The sequence below is a fragment of the Arvicola amphibius genome, chromosome 6, assembly GCF_903992535.2.
Source record: "Arvicola amphibius chromosome 6, mArvAmp1.2, whole genome shotgun sequence".
NCBI classification, from domain to species: domain Eukaryota; kingdom Metazoa; phylum Chordata; class Mammalia; order Rodentia; family Cricetidae; genus Arvicola; species Arvicola amphibius.
The window spans coordinates 112,640,084-112,664,471 of NC_052052.2; the positions used below are offsets into that span (position 1 = coordinate 112,640,084).

Sequence of the window (24,388 nt, forward strand, 5' to 3'; positions counted from 1 at the left end):
TAGTAGATACACTGAACTTTCTACCCTGAATTTAGGTCGGGGGATAAAAAAGAAACGTTTCTCACAGTACTCTGGCATCTCTGCTTGAAGAGGTAAGAACAGTCACCCAGAGCTGTATTTATTTCAAAGAAAGGGCCATTGTCAGTCATCTCTGATATACGTTCTTTAATATAAAAAAAAAATCCCCAGACCAAAAGAAGGTCATTTAATGTCCTTTAATTTCAGCACAGTAGGACAAAGGGGATGGAAGTCAATGCTTTTCCCCAAATAGAAATCAGCAAATTCAGTTTCGGAACCTTTCCCAGATAGTATGTAAGAAAAACCTCCTGATTCACTTTGGGAACCAAGCATCTTCCTTTAAACGATCTAATTTGAAGTCACTGAGAGAATGGCACTTCCTGTCTCTCTAACGACTCGTAAAAAAGGAAGTTGAGTTTACTGAACATGCAGAGACACTATCAGAGTCAGGACTAGATCCTTAGAGTCTAGCAGAATCATCAGAGGCCACCCTGATAACTTGCCTCTGAGAACTTCCCAGGCCACCGTTCCCCAGGTTGGAAAAGGGGACACAAAAGGAGCAGGCAGCTGAAGGACAGCGCGACACCTATGTCACTCCCAGGCCCAGCTCCTTGAATGGCCCATGAGCTGCCAGCTCTGCATCCTCAGCAGACACAGGAATCCCACTGACTTCACCCTTGCTTTTCCTTCTAGCTGGAACGTGCTGGGACTGCAAGGTGCTCTCCTCTGCCACTTCATTGAGCCTGTGTACCTTCACAGCGTCATTGTGGGAAGCCTGCACCACACGGGCCACCTTGCACGGGTCATGAGCCACAGGATGGAGGGCATCGGCCAGCTGCCTGCCTCCTACCGGCAAAACAAGCCTCTCCTTAGTGGTAAGAGAGCTGTCTCAAGACAGAGACCTGTAATGTCCTCCTCCTTGTCTTCAAGCTGTTGAACATAGGCCCCATGGTTGCAACCCTTGTCTGATTGCATTCATCTTGGCAATGGCAATCTTAGACATAATGAGTAAATTGACAACAATGGAGAAACTTAATATGGACGTGTGTGTGCCTGTGTGTGTGCACGTTTGCGTGTGTGTATGTGATCACAGCATACCTGATAACAGGCAACATTTCAGCGTGAGTTCATGTGGGACCTAGCGCATCACTAGTCCGTATCTTGTTTTCACCAAAGTGGTTAAAGTAGCTCACACAAAGACCCTGCTAATGTAATGAGGCTCAGGGAGTCACCAGCACCTTAGCTGCCCCTGGTGTGTGAGAACATGAGTTCAGATGCCCAGAATCCATGAAAAAAAATGAACATGGTAGTACCCATCTGTAATTCCAGCACTCTTTTAGGGTGACGGGAGCTGGAAACAACAGAATGCCCAGAAGCTCACCAGTCAATTAGCCTGATGTATTTATGCAATGGCAAATAAAAGTCCTTGTCTCAAATATGGTGAAAATCAAGGACTGACACTCAAGGTTGTTCTCTGACATCTCACTGTTCATCCCGACACTGTAACACCACACACACACACACACACACACACACCACAAACTAAAGAAAAACTGGAAGGGTCAGTCAGCCCCCAGGTCACCTGAGCATGCTGCAGAACCCAGGACACTCTCTGTTTCAGGGCCTGGCAGGAAGAACAAACTACACTTGCTACTTCCGGTAGAGCCTAGGTGCTGTTAGGGAGACAGACGTGTCACCCAGCCTAACAACAGTTAGTTGCAAAGGTTATCGGTCACACAGCCATGGAAACAATGAAAGGTGTGAAATTTTGTGTGCCATCGGAAGGGGCCAGGGAGAAGTCTCCAAGGCTCTGTAAAGGGGGTGTTTATCCACTGGGACCAGTGGACTTCTGTAGTAACTGGAAGTTTCCAGGCTTCTGGGAGACAACCTGAGCAGGAGGAAGAAGCATGTGGGTTTTAATCCTGTCCTGTTAGCCCTGGGGTGAGAACTTGGTGGAAGAACTCTCGGTCTTTAAGTGGCTGTCCCTTGTGCATCAGGAGACCTCTCTGGAGGAACTACCTGTGGCAAAATCAGGAAGACACACTGAGCAACAGTGGAACTCCCTGTGCATGAGCAGACCCGGGCTCTGCTCCCGGAGCTGGAGGCGAGCATTCGCCAGCTTGGTTGGTTTGCTTTTAGCTTGTGCCGTGGTGTGAATGTGAAATGCCTTCCACAGGCTATTGGGTTTTCAGATTAGTCCCCAGCCAGTGGCACTGTTTGGAAAGGCTGTGCACTTTTAGAAGGTGCAGCCGTATGAGAGGAAGTAGGACACTGGGTGAGCCTCGAGTTTTATAGCCTCACTTCCTCTCTGCAATGTCTCCTGACTGTTTGTCCAATACAACCAGCTTCCATAGGCTCCTCTGTGATGGACTGTATCTCCTCAAACCATGCCAGTGTAAGCTCTTTTTCTCTTAAGTTGCTTCTGTCAAGTAACTTGGCCACAAGAAATGAGAAAAGTAATACAGTTTGAGCCTCAGGAAATATTTTTTTAAAAAAAAAAGTAAGACAAAGCAGTTTTGGGGTGTCTGTGTGTGTCTATGTGCCTTTGTATATGTATGTATTTGTCTGTCTGTCTGTCTGTCCGACTGTGTACTATGTGAATGTCTGCATATCTGTATGTTGCAGTTGGGCCTATGACTTATTTCCAGAGTTTTTAAATACTTCCACATTATAAGACCAGGTGTGAGCCGGGCGGTGGTGGCGCACGCCTTTAATCCCAGCACTCGGGAGGCAGAGGCAGGCGGATCTCTGTGAGTTCGAGACCAGCCTGGTCTACAAGAGCTAGTTCCAGGACAGGCTCCAAAGCCACAGAGAAACCCTGTCTCGAAAAACCAAAAAAAAAAAAAAAAAGACCAGGTGTGAAAAGGGGCCTCGTGTGAGCTGTGGTGGGGCTGACATGAAATAATCCACGCAAAGTGCAGAATTATGTTGAGGAAGTTCTTAAGAGGAGATGCTGCCAGGAAGCCTTTTATTCATTTATTCTACAATATTGGCCACTTGAAGGTTATGTTAAATAAGATCACAGACGTAAAAAGCTAAAACAGAGAAAGTGGAAAAGGAGTTCCCTTCTGTGTGTCACAACTCGGTCCTTCACACATTAAAACCCCAGGCAATTTAGATGCTCTCTAAGCACCTGGGGTCCTTAACTAAGACTCTTCTTTCTTTTAGCAGTGAGGAGAGTTCATGGCACTGGGAAAGTGGGCTCAACCATCACTCCTGAAGCTGAGTATATTGACCCAGGCCTATAATTTGAGTATTTAGGAAGCTGAGGGAGGACCATGGGATCAAGGACAACCTTGATGCATAATGAATTACAGATCAGCCTGAGATACACAGAGAGACTAGTGTCATTCTGTGTTCAAAGGCACAGGAGTTATTGATCATTGCTACATCCCGGGGTTCCAAGTGTGCAGCTAAGGAGACCTTGTATTCAACTGTTGGCCAGTCTCAACAAGGCTACCTCACAGGAAGTGACACTGCTCAGGAATGTTTAACAACTGTTTGTATTAAAACTTTGTCTTAGCCGGGCAGTGGTGGCACACGCCTTTAACCCCAACACTCAGTAGGCAGAAGTAGGCAGCTCTCTTTGAGTTTGAGGCCAGCCTGGTCTACAAGAGCTAGTTCCAGAATGAGATCCAAAGCTACAGAGAAATCCTGTCTCAAAAAAAAAAAAAAAGACTTTGTCTTATTTCACTATTAAGAACATTGAGCTCTTGGCCAAGGAGTGATTACTTTATCTCCAGCCTGAGGGCTGAGCTGATATTAATAAGGCTGGGTTCATATCCACAAACAGTGGGGAACCTACCCTCTGGGTGCTTGCTCTACTTCTGTTTATTACATCACCCCTCTACCCCCACTTTGTTCCTAGCCCCTCAACACAGAATGTGTGATGGGGTCCATGATATACATAATGGGAGGGGTTTTAGTTCACCTGAAAGGTTCAAGTTTTCAAGGCTGCCTTTGGGTTTGTTCTAGGCTGCAGAATCCATAACTCTAACCATAACAGCTCTTGAGAAATGAGCAGCCTCTGGGTAATACTTTTGGAGACAGAAAGGAGGCAAGAAGAGTGGTATGTTCTGAGCAGTACAACTATTATAAAGTTCAGAAGTATCCAGTGAGTGGCAAAACCATTTAGAGAAATGAGATAACACTTGTCTCTCGGTGTTGACTTTATGACATGAATCATCTCATTCAATCTTCAAACCAACCAAAACCTAATACTAGTCCCTCCAGTTTTCAAATGTCAAAGGAAGGTTAGGGAGCTATCTCAGTCTAAAATACCTGCCTTGCAGGAACTGAGCCCAAGCTCTTGAACGCACATTAAAAGACCCAGCTTTGTGGCCGGATGTCCAGACAATCTAGTCTCCTTGGAGACTGAGTCCCTGAGAAACCCTGTCTCAGGAGGTGGATAATGATCCTAAAGAACGATACTGGGTGTTGACCTCTGGCCTCCACATGCACATGCACACATGTGCGACCTTCATATCCATGAATACACATTAATTAACACTAAAAGAGACTCATGCAAATTCAATATATTCCTGAAGACACTCTATTTAACCAAAAGGAACAAGGATTTAGATTCAGATCTGGCTTAAACTTTAAATTCTTCTAATATGTCAGACTTTATACTGTGGCAGTGCAATACAGCTTCTTAGATGGCTATTTTTTTTCAACTGCATAAAAACTAATAATGCGAAACGAGGCTAGTTAAAGAGGCAGCAACATCTAACTGCGGGAGGAGCGGTGTGGGAGCAGCGGGGCAAGGCGCTGGAGTGTGTCCGAAACTCTTAGCTGCCCGCTGCCATCACAGTCATTCACACGGCTCAGACCCATCTATCGCCAAGCTCGGAGGTGAAAGGTTCGCCTTGAGGGCTAGAAAATTATATTTATTTTTTAAATGGTCAATAATTTCAGCAATTCAGGGAAAATGTTACTTGAAGACCAAATTCTTTCTCTTTTTTGTTTTCATTATTCCTTGTTTTACTTTATCCTCTTTCCTTAAAGTGACGAGGACTCACTATAACTGAGTAATGAAACTAGCCCTAGACACCGTCGCGAAATGGCTAGTTTGGAAGAATATGTGAAGGTCCCCATACTAGATGTCCCCAAATTCTGGCATAGTTCTTAGATTTAGTGTTGGTTAAGTTTAAGGGACTTTTAATTTCTTATAATGGGTTTACATTTTCTCTTTTTCTGTGCTCCGAACTCCTTGGGTTGTCTTCATTCTTCTGCATTTACCTAAGAGTTTAAAAAACATGATTTAGGGGCGGGACAAATGATTCATCAGTTCGGATGCTTGCTGTTCTTGCATAAGACCTGAGTTTGGTTCCCAGCAGCTGTCAATCACCTGTAACTCCAGTTCAAGGGATCCAATGCCCTCTTCAGATCCCTGTGGGCACCTGCACTCATGTGCACATGCCCACACACAGAAACGCACATATAAAATAAGTCTTTTTAACAGTGACTTAAAATTAACAAACACTAAGAAATGGAAACTACGATACAACCTCCCTACCAGCTCACTGTCAAGGAAGTGGTCTTTGTCCATCCTCTGGGGACCAGTACATCCCTTCTTGGGCATCCAGTCTCCCGTCTGTGCTCTTTATAAGTGACATGCTCATCTAGTAACGTGGCAACATAAATAAAATGGTAACTTTTCTTTATTGTGGCAGTAGAGATGGCTCAGCTGGCAAAGTACGCACTGAACAAACAAAGGGACCTAAGTCAGGTGCCCAGCACCAGCGTACAAGCCAGCATACCTGTAAAGGAGCACCAGCAAGGGCAGAGACAGGAAGATCCCTGAAGCTCACTGGCCAGTCAGTCTTGACAAAATGGTCAGCTTTGGGTTCTCTAAAGAGTATCCATCTCAAAGCACAATGTGGAGGGCCACAGGATGGCTCAGTGGTTTAAAGCATTTGTCACACAAGCCTGACAACCAGAGTTTGATTCCTCCAAACCAAAGTTGAATAAAATTACATAAATAATGCAGCAGTAAGAATAAGAGAAACTCAACGACGTAACAGGAGAGACTAGACTCTGTATGTTGTCATCCTACCTCCACATGCATGGAGTGTGAAATCACACATGTGTAGTAATGGAGATAAACTTGTAATAATAAACATGGAGAATGAGAGAGGAAGACGCTCAGAAGTCAGCCTCTGGCCTCCAAACACACATGCATGTGCAAAAAAAAAATTAAATGTTATGTGTGAAATCTGTGACTAGAAAAAGACAATTAGAGAAATCCAGGGCCACCTGATGGTCTTGGGATACTAGCACAGCCCTTGAGACTCTTTGTCCTCTCCCCAGGCCCATGTGGCATCTGCCTGCCCTGCAAGCAGTGTGGTCTGACTGAACCCGTCAGTCTTAACTTACTTAGAATATGGTTTTCATTACCGTCGAGATGCAAATTAGACTAAACCTTGATGTGCCACCTGATCAAACCCCTACACAGTAATTTCATTGCCTTTGATGGACATTTGAAAATGAATCATGCAAATTTTAAAAAGAAATCATCCCAATTTCTGGGAGAAAAAAAAACAAGAACGGGGAGGATGAGGTGTGGCATAAAGATAATAATAATAATCACACTCAAACAAGCAAATTAACTTCCCTCAAGGTCAGTTTGCAGAGTCGCCTTAAGAGGTGACGCGCATGCATTAGGAGAATGAAGCCCTGCAATTTGGATATGACTGAATCAGTTCTGGGTTAAAAAGAACCAGCCAAGCTGAAAAGGATACCCTCGTTGCTACGGGCACAGAGTGCATAGTAATGTCTCAAAGACAGACTTAAAATATTCTGCATAACACAAGCTAAACTGCAGCCAACTTCAGGACCAGAAATCCGTGAGTGTGCTGAGGCTGGCCCAAACCTTCAATCATTGGGTGCTGCCGTGTGGTGGGCGGGGCCGGGGGAGGTCGCATCATTACCTGAAAGGGCTACCCTAAAGAAGTCTGCCAATGAGCCTTCTTATGAAAACACAATAGTGAGGTAATAACTAATAAAATCTATACTTTGAATACTCGTGCTCTTAGGGGGAAAGGTGCCATAAAACAGAAAGTGACTTTAGCAGCTTGTCCAACCAAACTGAAGATATATGCTCCTTGAAGCTTTCAACATCACGGCTAACTTTTCCTCCCTTCAAGTAATAATACTTGCAATGGGATGAAGGGGTCTAGATAACATAGCTGTGCTGGTTTGAATGAGAAATGCCCCCCGTAGTTGCGTTATTTGAACAAGAGGTCCCATTTGGTAGCATTGTTAGGGAAGGCTGTGGAACCTTGCTGTGGGAAGCACGTCACTGAGTATGGACTTCGAAGGTTTATGGCTTTGCATTTGGTTCTCTCTTCCCTCCTTTCTCCTCCCTGTCCCCTGTCTGCTCCCTGAGTGTGATTTGAACACCAGCTTCCTGCTTCTGCCTCCATGTCTTTTCTTCCTATTGACATGTCTTCCCCGCCATGATGGACTCTACCCCTCTGGAACTGTAAAATGAAATAAATCCTATCTTCTCTAAGCTGCTTTTTGTGGGTATATCCTATCACAGCAAAAGAAAAATAACCATTTCAATAGTCAAACTATAATAGCACATTTAACAGGTGTGGATTTATGCTTATTTACTTGTGTATGGGGAAGCATGCTTGTGGAAGCCAGAGGACGACCCAGAAGAGTCATTCCTCCCCGTCTACTATCTGGGTCACTGGGACTGAACTCTGGTCATAAGCATGGCAGCAGGTCTCTTATCTACTGAGCCAGCCCACCAGCCCTAGATGCAGGTTTTAATCTTGACCTTTCTGAACCCACGCTGAAAATAGAACAATGATTATTTTTATGGTACAAAGTGAGGTTATAGCAACAATCAAGAAATCTGAGGCCAGAGTCAGGCCAGAGAATTGGTCGTGAGAACCGTGAGTTGACGACCACTGTTTCAGTTTCATGTGATGAATACTGCCGCATTTCTAATAGAAACAGGGGCGTGACTTCTCTTACTTCCTGGTACTGGTTGTCCTGAAACAGCAAAAAATAATAGCAAACATATCTAAAAGCTGTTTTAGACATTGTGTTTCCTGACAACTTAGAAGTTTAATACACATTGAAACCTTCACCAATTATAGGCTAAATTTTGCCCAATTCTATTTGCTTTTGACACTCCGGATACCTGTTCTGGAGTCATTCACAGTCCTACTTTGGTGTTTGTGAATCTTATATGGAGTTCTGATCCCCTCTAATTCAAGAGAAGTTTATGAGATTAGTGATGTTTTGAAAATAACTCAAATGTTGTGAGAGCAAATTCTTTCATCTAGAGATTACTTTGTAGCATCATTTTATATTATATCAGATTTGGGCACATGATGTTAGCAACTGACAAACTTCCATAGAAGTTTTTAGTAAATCCCATGTACTTTTTTGTTGTTTGTAAGTATTAGCGGTATACAGGCCATTGGCCCCTCACAGCCTCTAACTTAGACCTAGACCTAGAACTAGGCAGCTTCAGAAGTTGGATTGAGTCCTCCCAATGCCCCACGAGGGCCCAGGCAATCCTCTTGACTCCCTTCACTTAGGCATCATCTATACAATGAACAGGATAACTGCCTGCACTCCCCCTCATCTGGCAAAGATTGGATCCAAAACTTAAACTGTGAAGGGAAGTACTCGTCCAAGCTTCGTGTCCAATATGGGGACAGAGAGCACAGGCATCAATTCCCCTGCCTGGTTCAACTTTTTTTGTGCTTTGGAAGTCTACATATTGAGTTCCAGGCCAGCCAGGGCTTCATGGTTTAACTCTGTCTCCAAAGAGGGGTGCGGGACAAGGAAAATAAAAACCAAGGCACAGGGGCAGAGTGGGGAAAACTGCTACTCTGGTGGCCCAAGTGGCCACAGGAGGAAGAAGATACGGAATAGGGTATGGGAAGATCCTCCAGAAGAAAAGAAACCTTTCTCTGTTGGTGAGATCTTTGTACTTCCTTGCTTTCTTTTGGGTTAGCTGAGTTTGTGAGTCTAGGAGCCTGTGTGGCTGTGTCCTAGATTTTCTTTTGACATTTCTATTTAGATCAGAGAGTCTGCTAAACTAAACAGGTTTGCTCGTTTTGTCTATTTGGGAGGGGGAGTATTTGGACAGATGGAGACGTGGCCCTGAGGTTAAGAGCACTTGTTTCCAGAGGACCACAGTTGGCTCCCAGCACCCAACTCACAACCCTACCTCCAGGGATCCAACTCCAGGCCTCCCGCAACACCTTCAAACGGATGCACATGAGCCCACATAGACACTCACACACAAATAAGAATACACTTTTAAAAAGTAAAGCTTACAGGAGCTTCCCTCTCCCCGTGACCATCCCTCTCCCTGCTTGAGCATCTGCCCGGGAGCTGAGAGGAGCCTCAGCTGTTGGCATGAAACCCCCCCTTCCCCGGCCCTCGGGGGTGGGGACCAACAGACAGCTTCACCCATCCTCGAGCTGTTGTACCCCCAAAGTTCAGCCAGCTCTGGTTTTATAAAACACAAAGCCTCTAAAATAGATAGATAGATAGATAGATAGATAGATAGATAGATAGATAGATAGATAGATAGATAGATAGAAAGAAATAAAAAATAAAATAAAAAGTAAAGCTTAATAGTACACATCTGTAATTCTATCATTTAGAGATTGAAGCTGAGCCGGGCGGTGGTGGCGCACGCCTTTAATCCCAGCACTTGGGAGGCAGAGGCAGGCAGATCTCTGTGAGTTCGAGGCCAGCCTGGTCTACAAGAGCTAGTTCCAGGACAGGCTCTAAAAAAGCTGCAGAGAAACCTTGTCTCGAAAAACCAAAAAAAAAAAAGAGAGAGAGAGAGAGAGAGAGAGAGATTGAAGCTGAATGACCACAAGTTTAAAGACAGCATGGGCTGTATAGTGAGACTCAGTCTCAAGAAAAATAAAAAGAACGGATCTTTTATCCTGTTGTCACTGATCCAAGGAAAGTATTTTCATTGCCACTACATCTAATTCATACAAATATCAACACGTTTATTTGCATCATTCAGGTGTTTATTTCCTCACTCAATCTTAGGTAGAAGTTGGGAGATGCTGACCATATTATTCAATGAATAGGAACTCATTACATACAAGTACCAGGCACAGTCCTACATTGATGTATATATAAAGACATTATTTGGAGGAATGAGAGAATGGAGGATGGGGAAGAAAGAGGAAGAAGCAAAGGGGGAGGAAGACGAAAATGAGGAAAGAGTTTCCAAGGAAATTTCTTATTTTGTTTGTTTATTTGTTTGTTTTGTTTTTTGAGACAGAGTTTCTCTGTATCTTTGGAACCTGTCCTGGAACTAGCTCTTGTAGACCAGGCTGGCCTTGAACTCACAGAGATCCACCTGCCTCTGCCTCCCTAGTGCTGGGATTAAAAGTGTGAGCCACCGCCCAGCTTCCAAGGGAATTCCGAGGAGCAGGCTGTTCTCTGGTTGCAGTCTAAGGATAAGCCAATGAAAGACAAAAATATTCTTTGAGAAACACTGCTGGCTAGTGCCAGCTTCCCAAAGTTTGAGAAGCTAACTCTCTACTTGATTTTGTTGAAAATGAGTTGGGTTCCAATTCCAAGACTAGTTCACAACAGTCTTTTCTTCAGGGCTTTCAATGTGTCTGTAAGGGAAACAGGGAAGAAGGCAGACCATAAGATACCTTAACTCAGCCTTGGGAGACAACCTTGTAGGTGCTTGCCACACACACGTGAGGACCTGGGGTCTATCCCCAACCGATACAGAAGAAGCCAGGCCTCATAGCCACGCCAAGCTTCTACATAGGTTCTCTGGATTCAAACTCTGGTCCTCATGTTTGCACAGCAAATGCTTTCACCCACTGAACCGTCTCCCCAGCCCCCTTGGTTTACATTTCACATACGCTGAGAACGTGTTAAGACAGCCTCACCACATGACATACCAGGCTTCACTGCACATATCATATATGTCCCACTGAATATGCTCTATTAAGACAGGAGAGTAGCTATAAAATTACTGGCAATTATGATGGTGTTCATGTTCGTGATAATGAATAGAATGGCATTAATACGGTAAATTTTAACAATTCTGTTTCTGTTAAAGTGTGTGTGTGTGAGAGAGAGAGAGAGAGAAAGAGAGAGAGAGAGAGAGAGAGAGAGAGAGAGAGAGAGAGATTATACAGGGTACACAGGATATCTGGCAGTATATTAAATATTAAATTCAAAAGGCCCATTCTATCCCTGCAGCTTTATGATTCCATGCATGCCTGGAATCATGCTACTCCATTCATTTTGCAAAATTAAATGTAATGCTCCCCTGTATTATAGACTCGCCTCACTTCATATAAAAATTACATCCCTGAAAGGTCTTGTGTAAATTTAATTTGGGGAGAGTGAATTACATTTTAAATATAGTAGGCTCACCAGCTATTTAAAGACATGTTGTAATGTCTCACTTATATAATGCCTTTTAAAAAAAGAAAAACAAATAAGGATTTCTTTAAAGTAAGGCGTCTTCATATAGATATGTGCCAGCATAAAGCTAATTTCCACTGATGAATCGTGGACAGTCTGTCTCCACTCTTAAAAGATGATGGAACTAAGAGCAGTGGTCATAATAACTGTTGTAATAATCAAATTCTGGTGAGAGGAGAAGCGATACTGGGTTAATTAACTTATCAGAGGTGGCATTACCAGGAAGTCATAGAGGTGAGAATTGACCTTGGCCTATTTCTGAGCCCGCCTTGTTAACACAATTGTGTGAACTGAAAAGACAAGCCAGACAACCGAAGTGAGCGTGCCCCACCCCCACCAACCTCCAGAATGTCTGAGGCAAAGGTGATGGAGACTGGCTGATTTTCTCCACAGATCGACTTTGGAGCAAGAGAGATCCTTTCAAAAACTTCACCAAAGATGATTAACCCAATTACAAATGTCAACACATCTCTGTGTTGAGTATCAGGCAAACTTGCATTGACATTTGTCTGCTCAAGATGACTTTGGTAGAGGATTTGGTAGAGGTTGGGGAGGTTTCCCCCCATGACTGTTCAGAAACATCACTAAGGAAAAGGTTGTAGCTGATCCTGGAATTTTCATCAAATTCCATCATCCTTCAGGGACACTTTCCCCACCCCCTCACTCTCCGGGGCTCTTATACAAGTTTCCAAATCAAAGAGCCTATTGCGTTAAGACAGACCCACTCTGACGTGTGTTTCCTTCATTTATTCCACAAACCTGAGAAATGAGCAGCTACCATTAAGGTATCTGACCACAGTCTTCCACCAGGACTAGCATGGCTGAAGGCAAGAAGAAGGGCAAACAGATTGCCCCAGAGAGAAGGATGCAAACTCTCTGGTCTGTAGATCTGTCTTTTGGCCAGTAGGTGGTGCCAGAGTGTGGGATAACACCGGGAAATGATGCTCAGAGGATGGTGGTTTCCAGGAAGTGTCTCTGAGAAAGCCAGGAAGAGACACCCAGAGTGTGGGATTACTCCAGGAAGTGGCACACAAGTGGGGTTTCTGTAAAATGTCGTATTTGGAAGGGAGAGGCTCGCAATTTTGATTAAAATTCATGAAATGGGGAGAAGCTGACAAAATCATTTCAGAGGACCCCCATGGGCAACCACATTTGTTGTTACAAAAAGAAAGTCTCAAAAAAAAAGGCCTATGCAGGCAAAAGAAGAGATTGAAGTGATGCAACCGTAAGCCAAAGAATACCTGCAGGTTCTAGAAGATAGACAGGTCAAGGAAGACTCCTCCCCAGAAACTTCCAGAAAGCATGGCCCTGCTTTCACTGTAGATTTCTGACCTCCAGAACTGTCAGATCTGATTATTTCCAGCATTAGCTTTATAATAAGCTAAATATATAATGCTACATTGTTAAAACATAATTTTGTCAATTTCAGAAATCAAATTATACACTGTTATTATTTCATTACAAAATAACTCATTAAAGGCAAATGTTTCTTAGGGTTTCTATTCTGTCGATTTTATTTTTTACTTGTTTTGGTTTCTAGATGCTAAAGAGAAAGTTCATAGAATCTTTGGTCAAGGTAGTCTGCAAAGTAAGAAACATGGCACTGTGTGTCTTAGTCAGAGTTTCTGTTGCTGTGGTAAAACACCATGACCAAAAGTAACTTAGAGAGGAAAAGATTTATGTCAGCTCACAAGCCAGGTCAGAATCCATCACTGAGGAAAGTCAGGTCAGGAACTTAAGGTGGGAGCTGAGGCAGGACGTGGGGGAACACTTAACTGGCTTGCTCCCCTTGGCTTGCTCAGCCTTCTCTCTTATACCACCAGTGACCACCGGCTTCAGAATGGTACCACCTCCAGTGAGCTGTGCCCTCCACATCAAACACTGATCAGGAAGCTGTCCTACAGACTTGCCTACAGGCCAGTCTGATGGAGGCATTGTCTCAATTAAGATTCCCTCTTCCCAGATATGCCTAAGTTTGTGTTAAGTTAACAAAAACCAACCAGTGTACCATGGATTCCATCAACTTAATCCCAGTCATTTGCTCACAGTACTGTGTGGAACGTTCCTTTACTCTCTTTGAATATATATTGTGATTGGTTTAATAAAGAAGCTGGACAGGATAAGGTGAGGAGGAAGAGTGAAACTGAAAGTGCTGGGGAGAAGAAGGGCAGAGTCCAGAGTCACCAGCAGACACAAAAAGAAGCAAAATGGGCATGCCGTACTGAGAAAAGGACATGTGGCAAAGCACAGATAAGAAATATGGGTTGATGTAAATGTAAGAGTTATCTAGTAACAAGCCTGAGCTATTGACCGAGCATTTGTAATTAACATTTAGCCTCTGTGTGGTGACTTGGAAGAAGCTTGCAGGACATAAAATTCCACCTGCAGTACTAGGTTTCTGAATATTGATTCTTCACCAGGGGTATTCTTTTTTCTTGAACTGTAATCAACACAATACTCATTTTTCAAAATACCAAATCCATTTCCTAAATCTTAACTGGAATTGGGCCCCATGTCAGCTAGAAGATTTTGATCAGCTGGTGTCTGCCACTGAAAGGGAATTTCAGAATAATCCTGAGGAGATACTTAATACTGAACTGGGGACAATAGGTATTACTGTACATGCTTAGTATTCTAGATTATTAGGTATTAGGTATCATGGAAGTGAATCTTAGCATGACATATTGTATATTTTATTGTATCCTTAGAGGTTGGTATTTATTTATTTCATTATTTTTCAAAACTGAGTCCCATGTAGCTCACTGGCCTCCCAGTCCCTATCTAGCTGAAGATGACCTTGAATTTCTGGTCCTCCTGCCTGCACCCTCCTAGTGCAAAGATTATATGCATGCACCACCATACCTAGTTTTATGCAGATGCAGTACTGAGAGTCAAACTTAGGACGTCATAAATGCTAGGCAAGTAATCTACAGCTACATCCCAAGAGCATCAACAGACTTTATTTTAATGTTAAATCTTTTCATCTTGCATCAGGAAGAATAGTCCCTGTAATTTGTGAAATTTGTATCTCTACCCATAACCATTGAGACGTTATGTTAGGCACAAATCAGTCTTCCCTTTTCAAGCCTGAGAGGACGTTCCTTCGTCTTAGCAAGAAAAACCTAAAACTCTTATTATTGGTAGAGTTAAGCAGTATAGTCCATGGTCTTTAAACTCTTGTAAAACTGAACCACATTATCCACCCATTATCTTCTAGACACGAGCTTTTTCCTGTAGGTCATCTGTTCACTCTACTGTAGGTATCATGCCCCTTCCAGGCCAATGAAGGTTAGTTTTACAAGAATCCAAAAAGGTACCTGGAGCATTGGCTTAAAATTACAAAATCTCTATGTAGTGAATGAACTCTTTTATATATGTGAAAAAGGTTTCATAGAAACCAAATGTATTTCTAAGGACCAAAACCAAAGATTCCAGGTGTCACATAATTATCTTATTAACATATCTTCAAGGCCCAGTTCACACCAGAGGGGTTGTGCATGTGAATGTGGCACAGAGTGGGGATGGGGGAAATGGAAAATAAAAAGAATCACATAGGACAGGAAAACATGCATGTGAGAGTGGAACAAATCTGGAAGTAGTCTTCATGATGACTCAGAGACCACACCCAGAGCTTCTTCCTCACCATGCCACTGGGGGCCTTTCCATGGAAAGAAATAACCTGGTGCTGACCAGTGGCTAAGGAACTAGACTCTCCCGCACTCCAACACTGTCCCAAGACACTGTCCCCTGACAACTGCATGTGTTGCCTGCCCTTACGACGTTGGCCCTACAGAGAAAGACTGTGGTGTCAGCCTGATGCGAGCATTCTGGGCGGTGATCATGTTTCATGGCACATTGGTAAATCTGCACACTGCGTTCAAGTGAGCCCGGCACACAGCTCCATCTCCTTTACTATAGTCAGAACCCAGTTAATAATTACAGCACTGTCAAAATTGCTCTTCTGGCACTAACAGTTGACATTTCAAGTGATATTTCTTTGCAGAAAACTTTTAATGACATCAAAGGCTGGATTTCCATTCCCACAGGTTGCTTTGGAGAGGATTTTTGTTTTTGCGGGTAGAGAATAGAATAAAAATAATCCTTAAAGTAGTGGCTCAGAGTATAAGAAGACAATGATAACTCCAACAGGGATATTAATGTTAAATGTTGGACAAATGTATAAAAGTCAAACTAAATGTATGTTTAATATAAAAATAATCCTGACTTCTGCTTGCTGGTTAGTTACTCCATTCCCTATAACAATTAGGTAATTAATCACTGAGCCTGACATATTTTCTGTCCTATACCTGGGAATGTCTTGGTGTGTGACTTGGAGAAGACTAAACAAACTAGAGGTGACCTTAAAATCTTCCTCTGAATAACAATTACTAGAGCATTTGATGTTTAGAAAGTGCTCCTTTCTGTCTCAAGTCATCTTCACTTAACCTTAGGAAATGAAGTTGCCATCATCAGTGATCAAAAGGGAATAAATGGTGTGTGCCAAGGCCAAAGACAGGCTGGGAACCAAGTCTCTGCAGTTCCCAAGTCTTGTTTTCACAGTTAGTTCAAGTCTGTCGGCCTGCGGCTTCCATCTGTTGGATAGCACTCCTCCCTTCCTTCCCCTACATTCTTCACGTGTAGACACAAGAATGTTCACGGCTGCCTCCCTGGACTGTCTGGGCTCTAGTGAGTCTGGCAGGCAAGGGTGTTGAGAGCAGCGTCCAGCCAGTTCACAGCTGAGCCGTCCCCAAATGCAGGTGTCTGCTTTCTGAGAGCCCATGGCAAAGCTCAATGTTGTCTCCAGGAAAGCAGTAATAGGAAGAGAACGGGCGGGGGTTGGGGGAGGGGGGGTAATGAATTGCAAGGTAGCAGGCAGGTCGTGTGTTGACCTCAGACATTCGAAGGCTTTCCTCTGAATTCAGAGTTTAGGATTTTGGAGAAGCCCCAAATGCATGCTTCAGTGGTCAATCCCAGCACAAAAACCAGAGGGATGAGAGACTGGGGAGGGGCAGGGGAACCTGCAGAGATGGAGGAGATGCCAGGCTGCTGAGTCTGGCTGCCCACAATTCCAATGCAGTGATCACATCTCTTCGTACCCAGTCATCCCTGACCTCAGCAGCTGTCTCTTCCTGCCGAGATGGTCCCTGCCCAGTAGGACAGTCCATGGCTGCCAATGGGCCAGATTGTCTCCCCTGCCTAGCTCTCAGGGGTAGGTAGCCACGGCAGTGAACCACTTCTAAGGAAAAGAGCTGATGTGGATAAAATTTGCCTGAATGTTCAACATTGTCCATCCATGACCAGAAGGTCACAGGGTGACTTTCAGTCTAGGGCTGGGCTGTTTAGGTGGCAACTGGCAAACTAAACGACCATGCACCGAGAGAGAGTATGCCTCCGTTCCATCCAAGAAGACTGAGGTGGAGCTGGGGACACGGGAGGATCCTGAAGTCTGTGACTGTGTAGCACACAGTGTGAGCAGATCTCCCACGGAGAGGAGAGCTACCCCCTTACACGGAGTTGCATATAGGCCCCTGACCTCCCGGTGTTCTCACCCAGTTGTGATTTATACCTGAACTGCTTCCCAGCATGTGGGCTTCTCTACTGAGTGTAGCGCATCCCAGGGACATCCCACTCGACCAAACACTCTTGTCAAAACCTTTGGTGCCTCCCTGCAGCCTCTAGACACACATATGATAAATGGGCAAACTAAGAAAAGCTCTCAGGTATGTCCATTCTTTTGAAAATTTAACACAATGTTTTCCACAAAATTCATGTGGGAGAATCATGCAAGTTACAAAAAAAAATAGAAATGTTTTGAGTGTTGTGGTTTGAATGTGAAATGTCCCCCTATAGACTCATGTAATGATTGGTTCCCACCTGCTGGGACTGTTTAGGAAGGTTGTAGAACCTTTCACAAATAGAGCCCGGCTGAAGGAAGTGGGATTCAGGCCTTGAGATTGTATAAACCCAACCCCACTTCCTATTCACCTTTTGCTTCCTGTCCGTGGAGGCAATATGGCCATCCAGCTTCCCACTGTTGCCTGTCACGCCTTCCCCACCATGATGGAGTGTGTCTCCTCCAACTGTAAGCCAGGAAAACAATTCTTCCTTCCTTAAATTGCTTGTTGTCAGGTATTTTGTCACAGCAATGAAAAAGTAATGAATACAGTAAGTTACTGATTTTGTGGTGGGCTGCGTTCATAGCTGTCCTTGACTGCATGGAGCTGGCTATGGGCTGGAAATGTCTGTTCGTGGGCCCATCTGTCTAGTGTCCATGGCTAGAGAAGCAGAAATGGACATGCAGGGCTGGATAAGTAACAGGTTTGACCTTCCCATGCTAAAACTACACAAGAGGAGAGAGAGATCTATCTGGGCTGAGTTTGGACCTGTGGAGCTGCAAGATGCTTGCAGCTGAAGCTATATATAGGCGCTGTGGAGGCTGAGAGATGCAAGAGGCATGGAGAGAGAGCAACTGACAAGGGCTTCTGGGCTGGAAACCAAACTCTCCAGAGCATCACTGAAGTGCCTGGACCAGAGGTTGACTTCATTGTCTGTTGACTTTCAGGGTGGCTCCCCAAGACTCCAAGCTAAGACTGAGCCATACCGAAGATCCCACAGAACTTAGGAGGGTGTGATTTGTTATGCATGGGGTTGCTGTGGAAACCATCTGGCTCTACTCATCTGGGTGACATGTCTCCAAACTGTGTTTTTATTTAGATGATCCCTCCCTAGATATCAAGGGTCAGCAACCATAACCTTCAAGAAAAGTAGCAGTGAGACAAATAAATGAGAAACCTCCAGACTCTTGACTGTGTTGGGCACTTGGTATGATCAGAGAGGGCAGGTATTTGTTGTAGTTACCAGAAAACTCACCCCAACATTTCTAGGAAGTTCTCATCATAATGAGGAGCACTGAGAGACAGTCAGGCAGGAGGTGAGGCTGGAGCACAGAATATAATGTGGAATGCATGAAACCCCATACTGACCAGAGACTATCACCCAGAGTAGAAAGTCTTCACTTTTTCCCTCTGTTCTACTGTGTAAGGGTCATGTCCCACCTGAACACTGTAAACAGAGACTGCTTTTTTGTTTCCCAGCCACCCAGACCTGAGTAATCACACAAAAACTATATTAATTACAATGCTGTTTGGCAAATGACTCAGGCATATTTCTAGCTAGCCCTTACATCTTAAATTAACACATTTCTATTAGTCTGTGTATTGCCACATGGCCATGGTGTTACCTCATTTTCTACATATCTTGCTTCCTCGGTGACTAGCTTGCTCCTCTCTCCTTAGGCAACTACATGGCATCTGCCTGACTCTGCCTTCTTTCTCCCTGCATTCAGTTTAGTTTTCTCACCTACCTATATCTTGCCCTGTCATAGGCCAAAGCAACTTCTTTCTTAACCAATGGTAATAAAACATATTCACAGCCTACAGAAGGGAATCCCACATCAGAACATCAGTACAATGGCCCAACAGGGGAGGAGAGGTGCACTGTAAAACGAGGGTTTTCATGAGAATTCTGGAAGCCTCCTAAGCACTACCAGATTCTTCAAGGGTCAACAGACCCACTCAGGCACATGGGGAGCTTAGCTTAGAATAACCTGAGCTTGGTTGAATGCTATGCTGTCATCTTGAGAAATGGTATTGCTATACTAAGAACTGATGCTGGGACTTCTCACATGCTAGGCGAGTACTCTACCTGTGTTGTGTATCCCTAGGCCTCGTCTCGTTTCTTCCTTATTTGGAAATGAGATCTTACTAAGTTACTCCAGCTGTCATTAACCACAATCTATAGCCCAACCAAGCCTTGAACATGTTATCCTCTTGCCTTAGCCTGAACCACCAGGCCTGGCTTGAAATTCTTAGTAACTTTGCAATAAATGGATTTATATTTTCATCTCACACTGAATCTCATCAATGCTTTTACAAATTGTATTGCTTGACTGATTATCCTAAATATATAGCTCTATAGCTCCTTTATTAAATCTGGGGTCTCTTCCTCATAACTAAACCATAAGACTAAAGACTTTTAAAGAATATTTGACTAACCTTGTGTTTTGGGTATCCAGTAGGTGCCCAATAAGCTCACATTTCTAGAATTTGCAAATGGTTTTGCTTGCTCGTTAATTCATTCAACAAACATTACCAGAAGAGGGGGAAAAATCTACCCATAAAATCCTTCCGATTAAAAAGTTTACAGCAGGTCCAGCAATGAATTCCAATACAAGGCTTTCTTCAGAGTTGAACTTGACTTCCAACCTCCAACCAGCCAGGTGAAACCATGACTTCAACGTGACTAAGTTTTAAAGAAGAATAGCAAGACAGTATTTGTGTGAATGTTTCATCTTAGTTCAAACACAAGCTTTAGCTCCCATTATCTGCTCTCACAGGAGCCCTGCTTCAGCTGAAGAATATAAATGCTTGACTACTTTCTATTTCTCTCTTGACAGGCGTGAGTAACACCGAGGCCCGGCAGCCAGGAAAGTCTCCCCAGTTCAGTGCCAACTGGATCGTGGGCAGTGCCGACCTGGAGATCATTAATGCCACAACTGGGAAGAGGAGCTGTGGGGGTTCATCCCGGCTCTGCAAGCACGTGTTTTCTGCTCGGTGGGCACGGCTGCATGGTAGGGTAGGTCGCACCGGTCCTTTCTGGGGAGAAAATTGGCTGTACCTGGGCTCTGGTTAAACTCCTGATTGCTCCTGGGAGCAAGGACATCATTTGATCTGTAGTCATTGTGAGACAGGACATGCAAACGGATCCCCAGGGTTACTGCCCTTTCTCCAGCTGACTGTCCAGGAATTTCCTCCACGCGCTTACAGCTCTGCTACCCAAATGTGGCCCTCAGGGCATGGGAAGTACGTCTCTGTGAAGTCAAGCACCAAAAGAGGTTATTGTTGGGCCAGCTAATGCCACCAGGCACTGTGCCAATTGGTTTTCTCAGTGTGAAAGGTGCATAAAGAGAGAAGACCATGTGGTTAAGTATACTAGCACCTCTGGGAGAGACCAGGGTTCAGTTCAGAAATCTCATGGCCACACACAACTGTCTGTAGCTCCAGTTTCAAGGGATCCAATGCTCTCTTTTGGCTTCTGCGGGCACTACACACATGTGGTGTGAATATATACACCCAGACGCACGCATAAACACATAAAATAAAATAATATAATAAATTCTTCTTAAAACATTAAAAAGAGAAAAAAATTAATATTATTACAAGTTCAGATATAAAGAAACTACTCCTCAGAAAGTATATAAAGGCTGACAAAGTGGCTGAGTGGATAAAAGCCCTTGCCACCAGGCTTGAGGACCCAAGTTCAGTCCTCAAGACTTACATGATAAAAGAAGAGAACTGACATCTGTAACTGGCCTTCTGATTTCCAAATGTATATTGCAGCATACACACACACACACACACACACACACAGTGAAGAGAGGGAGAGAAGGGGAGAGGGAGGGAGGGAGGGAAGTAGGTAATTTCCCACTAATTCTCAAGATGGTGGCTGTCAGAATTAGCAATTTTCTCCAACCCAGAAGGCTACCCATTTCTACTAGAGCAATGTTTCAGAATCTGCTTTCCATTTATAAACAGATAATAACTACATTTGGAGGGTAAAGAATGAAATGCAGACTTTTATGTACTTTGAAAACATAGATTATAATAAAATATAGATTAAAAACTAAGATAATGAAAAAATGTATTTTGCTCATTTTCTGTATTGGGACAAAGCTCAGTCAAGGAAACCCTGGTCACGCAAGCACTAGGTCTTGAGTTAAAGCCCCAGAAACCATGTGAAAACACCCAGCATGGTGGCACTATTAGTCCCAGAACTGGGGTGTCAGAGACAGGTGGGTTCCTGAGGCTAGCTGTCCAGCCAGTCAGCCTAGCCTAACCAGAAAGCTCTAGGCCAGTGAGAGACCCTGTCTTAACGGTCTCTCTAAGGGGTGGGGACAAAGTTGGCACCTTCTGAAGAGCATTACTCTTGAGGTTGGCCTCTGAGTCTCTGTGCACCTGCACACATGTGTACCCACATGAAATACACACCCAATAATAGTGTTTGGATTGGTATATCAACCAGTAGAATAGCAGGTTTAGAAATGCTTAAGCATTTTTACCTATTCAGAGAATGTTAAAAAAAATTACAGTCATCTAAGAGTTTGGCAGTAAGCTTCCTCTGCCACAACCATGCAGATACGGGCATATGGCACAATATACTCCAGTTCTGATTAGAACGCTCTGCCTCTCTCATGCCCACATTTATCCCTTTTCCCATGTCTCACTTCTTCCAAGGACTTTGAAAGGTCTGGAGAGGCACTGGCTCTTCTTGTCTTGCTGAACAAACAGGTCCTTTTCTTGTTCTCTGTGGCACTGGCCACAGAGTGGACACATTGACCTGCAAACCCTCTGGGAAGACTGCAGTGTTATCGGAAGCTCCCCTACCACAGGCCTGCCCTCCATCTTGCTGTCCTTCTGTTGGGGGACTAAGGACATGGATGGCTATGTTCTCCCTGCCTTGCGTTGCTCCACCTTTTGCCTCCTATGACTCAGAAGCCTGATAACATCCTACTTTTACTGCCTTTCTAGTTAATGAACAGCACAACTCAAAGGCCCTCTTCTCTTCTGCCTGCCATGATGCTGTTAGTACACAAACCTACCCTAGCAATCCTTTGGAAAGAATGTAAAACCCAGTGGTTTTATTATTGGTGCTGTTTTGTCTACTTTGCTTACCTTTACTACAAAAGCCACACTGGTGTGTCAGGACGCTTCCTCATACCCTACTGGGCCACCATCATGTGGAAAACAGCACCTCTCCTCTGTGATTTGGGACATTTATCTCTGAAACATCTCTCAGTCCACTTGGGCACTCCCCGGATTGAAATTGCTATTACCATGACACTTAAGCTCCCTGTTCCCTCATGGCTCCGCTCAGCAATTTCCAAGTACTTCCTCGCCCCTTCCTAGGAGTTGCCTACATGATCCAAGTTCTGTGATCTTTCCCTGGCCTGTTTCCCTCAGAGCTACCTCCTCTTTCTCTTTCTGGGTTTTGCTGAGTTTGGGGTTTTTCGTTCATTTTGAGTCGGTGTCTTCCTATGTATCCTAGGCTGCCTTAAACATTCGGCAGCCTCCTGACTCAGCCTCTAAACTGCTGAGATTACAGGTGTGCATCATCACACTCGGCTAAGGAAGCAGTGTTAAATCCTTACTAGGAGGGGAGTCATATGTCATAATCATCTGCTCTTCTGATAAAGCAAATATCCTTAACAATTGGGTTTTCCACACAGTTTCCCAGTAGAATTCAGGTAACTGCCCTTCAGTTTGTTTTGTTTTGTTTTCTCATGTGTGTGTGTGTGTGTGTGTGTGTGAGAGAGAGAGAGAGAGAGAGAGAGAGAGAGAGAGAGAGAGAGAGAGAGAGAGAGAGAGAGAGAGAGAGAGAGAGAGAGAGAGAGAGAGTTCACACATGGAGGAGGGAGGGTGTGTGTGCATATGAATTTGGAGGCAGAAAGTCCATGCTGAGTGTCTTCCTCGATTGCTTCTCCTTATTTTCTGATACAGGGTCTCTCACTGAACCTGAAACCCATCAAGTGGCTAGACTAGCCAGCCAACAAGTCTCAGGCAAAGCCTGTCTCCGCCTTCCCAGGTCTGGGATTATAGGCGTGAACCAACACATGCAGCTCTTGACACAGATTCTAGGGATCCAAACTCAGTCCTCATGCTTGAGTGCCAGGCCTTTCCCAAATGAGCCATCTCCTCAGGCCCTGCCACAAAGGAAACAAATGGCAAGGGTTGGGACTAAGCTGGTATTTTGCTTGTGAAACTCCTCATGTTACTATGACTGGTTGAATTCACTTCCTCCTTCTCTCCACAGCTAAGCACACGGATCCCTGGTCATGGAGACACACCGTCCATGTACTGTGAGGCCAAGCTGGGGGCCCACACCTACCAGTCTGTTAAACAGCAGCTCTTCAAGGCTTTTCAGAAAGCTGGTCTTGGCACCTGGGTGAGAAAACCACCAGAGCAAGATCAGTTTCTACTAAGTATCTAAGTCGCTAGACTCCTTTGCTGTTGGACCAGGGTGAAACGCCTGGAGGGGACGCAGTTGTATGGTGGTGCGGTGTGTCCATCAACTCTTGACATTGTTCTCCTTCCGTGTTCAGGAACACACGTGTTCATGTCTGGATCGGAGACTAGATTTGAGTTTTATTCATGCTGCTTCTCCCTGGGTTGTTAGTTCCAAGAACTCTGTCCACATAGCTAGAGGTAGAAACACTATTGCATTAGCCTTTTCCCTTCCTGGTGTCAAAAGGAAAGAATCTCTTCAGGCAAGGGGAGCTCAGAGGCAAGATTGGAAAGTAGTACTTACGTGTAGCCTCCTGCCCCATCCTCCGTACTCCCTTCCCTTTTCATGGGCCTCTCTAGTGGTGTGATCGAGTTTCCCCAGCACAAGTTTATATGACTCCCATATAAGCCACAGGTGAAAAGAAAAGCCATGGGCTCTATAACTCCAAAGAACCCAACAGGAATGAATGCTGAATTGTTTTCATTATCCATTCAGGCCTTTCCACCGTCTTTCAAAATTCTTGAGATGGACACTGTTAAAGAGCAACTAAAGTAAATGAAAACCCTGTTTGTGACACAAAGGGATAGTTACCTAAGACACAGAAGAGTCCTGATCTATGATCTAAGAAAGCTGCTTTTCATCTGCCCAGTGGTAGAATGTTTCAAACAAATCCAGGCCTATTCCTTGATCACAAAATCTTCACTGCTTTTCGTAGATATGACAGCCATGGAAGTGAGAACTGCAGAATGGTTATAACTACGACCCAATAATCTCTACATTGGGTAATAAAACCGAGTCTAGAGAAAGTTCTGAATTTTAAAATGAATTGTTAAAATAAAGAAAGCATACACACACA

General features: G+C 44.2%; 1 protein-coding gene across 1 annotated transcript in view; it reads left to right on the plus strand.

Moving 5' to 3' along the window:
* Nucleotides 1-23,517, plus strand: part of Adarb2 (adenosine deaminase RNA specific B2 (inactive)) — a gene marked incomplete at its 5' end in the record, with an annotated part of 191,617 nt that extends 168,100 nt beyond the window's left edge. The window contains 3 exons of the mRNA XM_038334718.1: nt 712-893; nt 19,928-20,106; nt 23,341-23,517. Coding sequence (XP_038190646.1) covers nt 712-893; nt 19,928-20,106; nt 23,341-23,517 — 538 coding nt within the window. The remainder of the gene's footprint in view (nt 1-711; nt 894-19,927; nt 20,107-23,340) is intronic.
* Nucleotides 23,518-24,388: the final 871 nt, after the last annotated feature.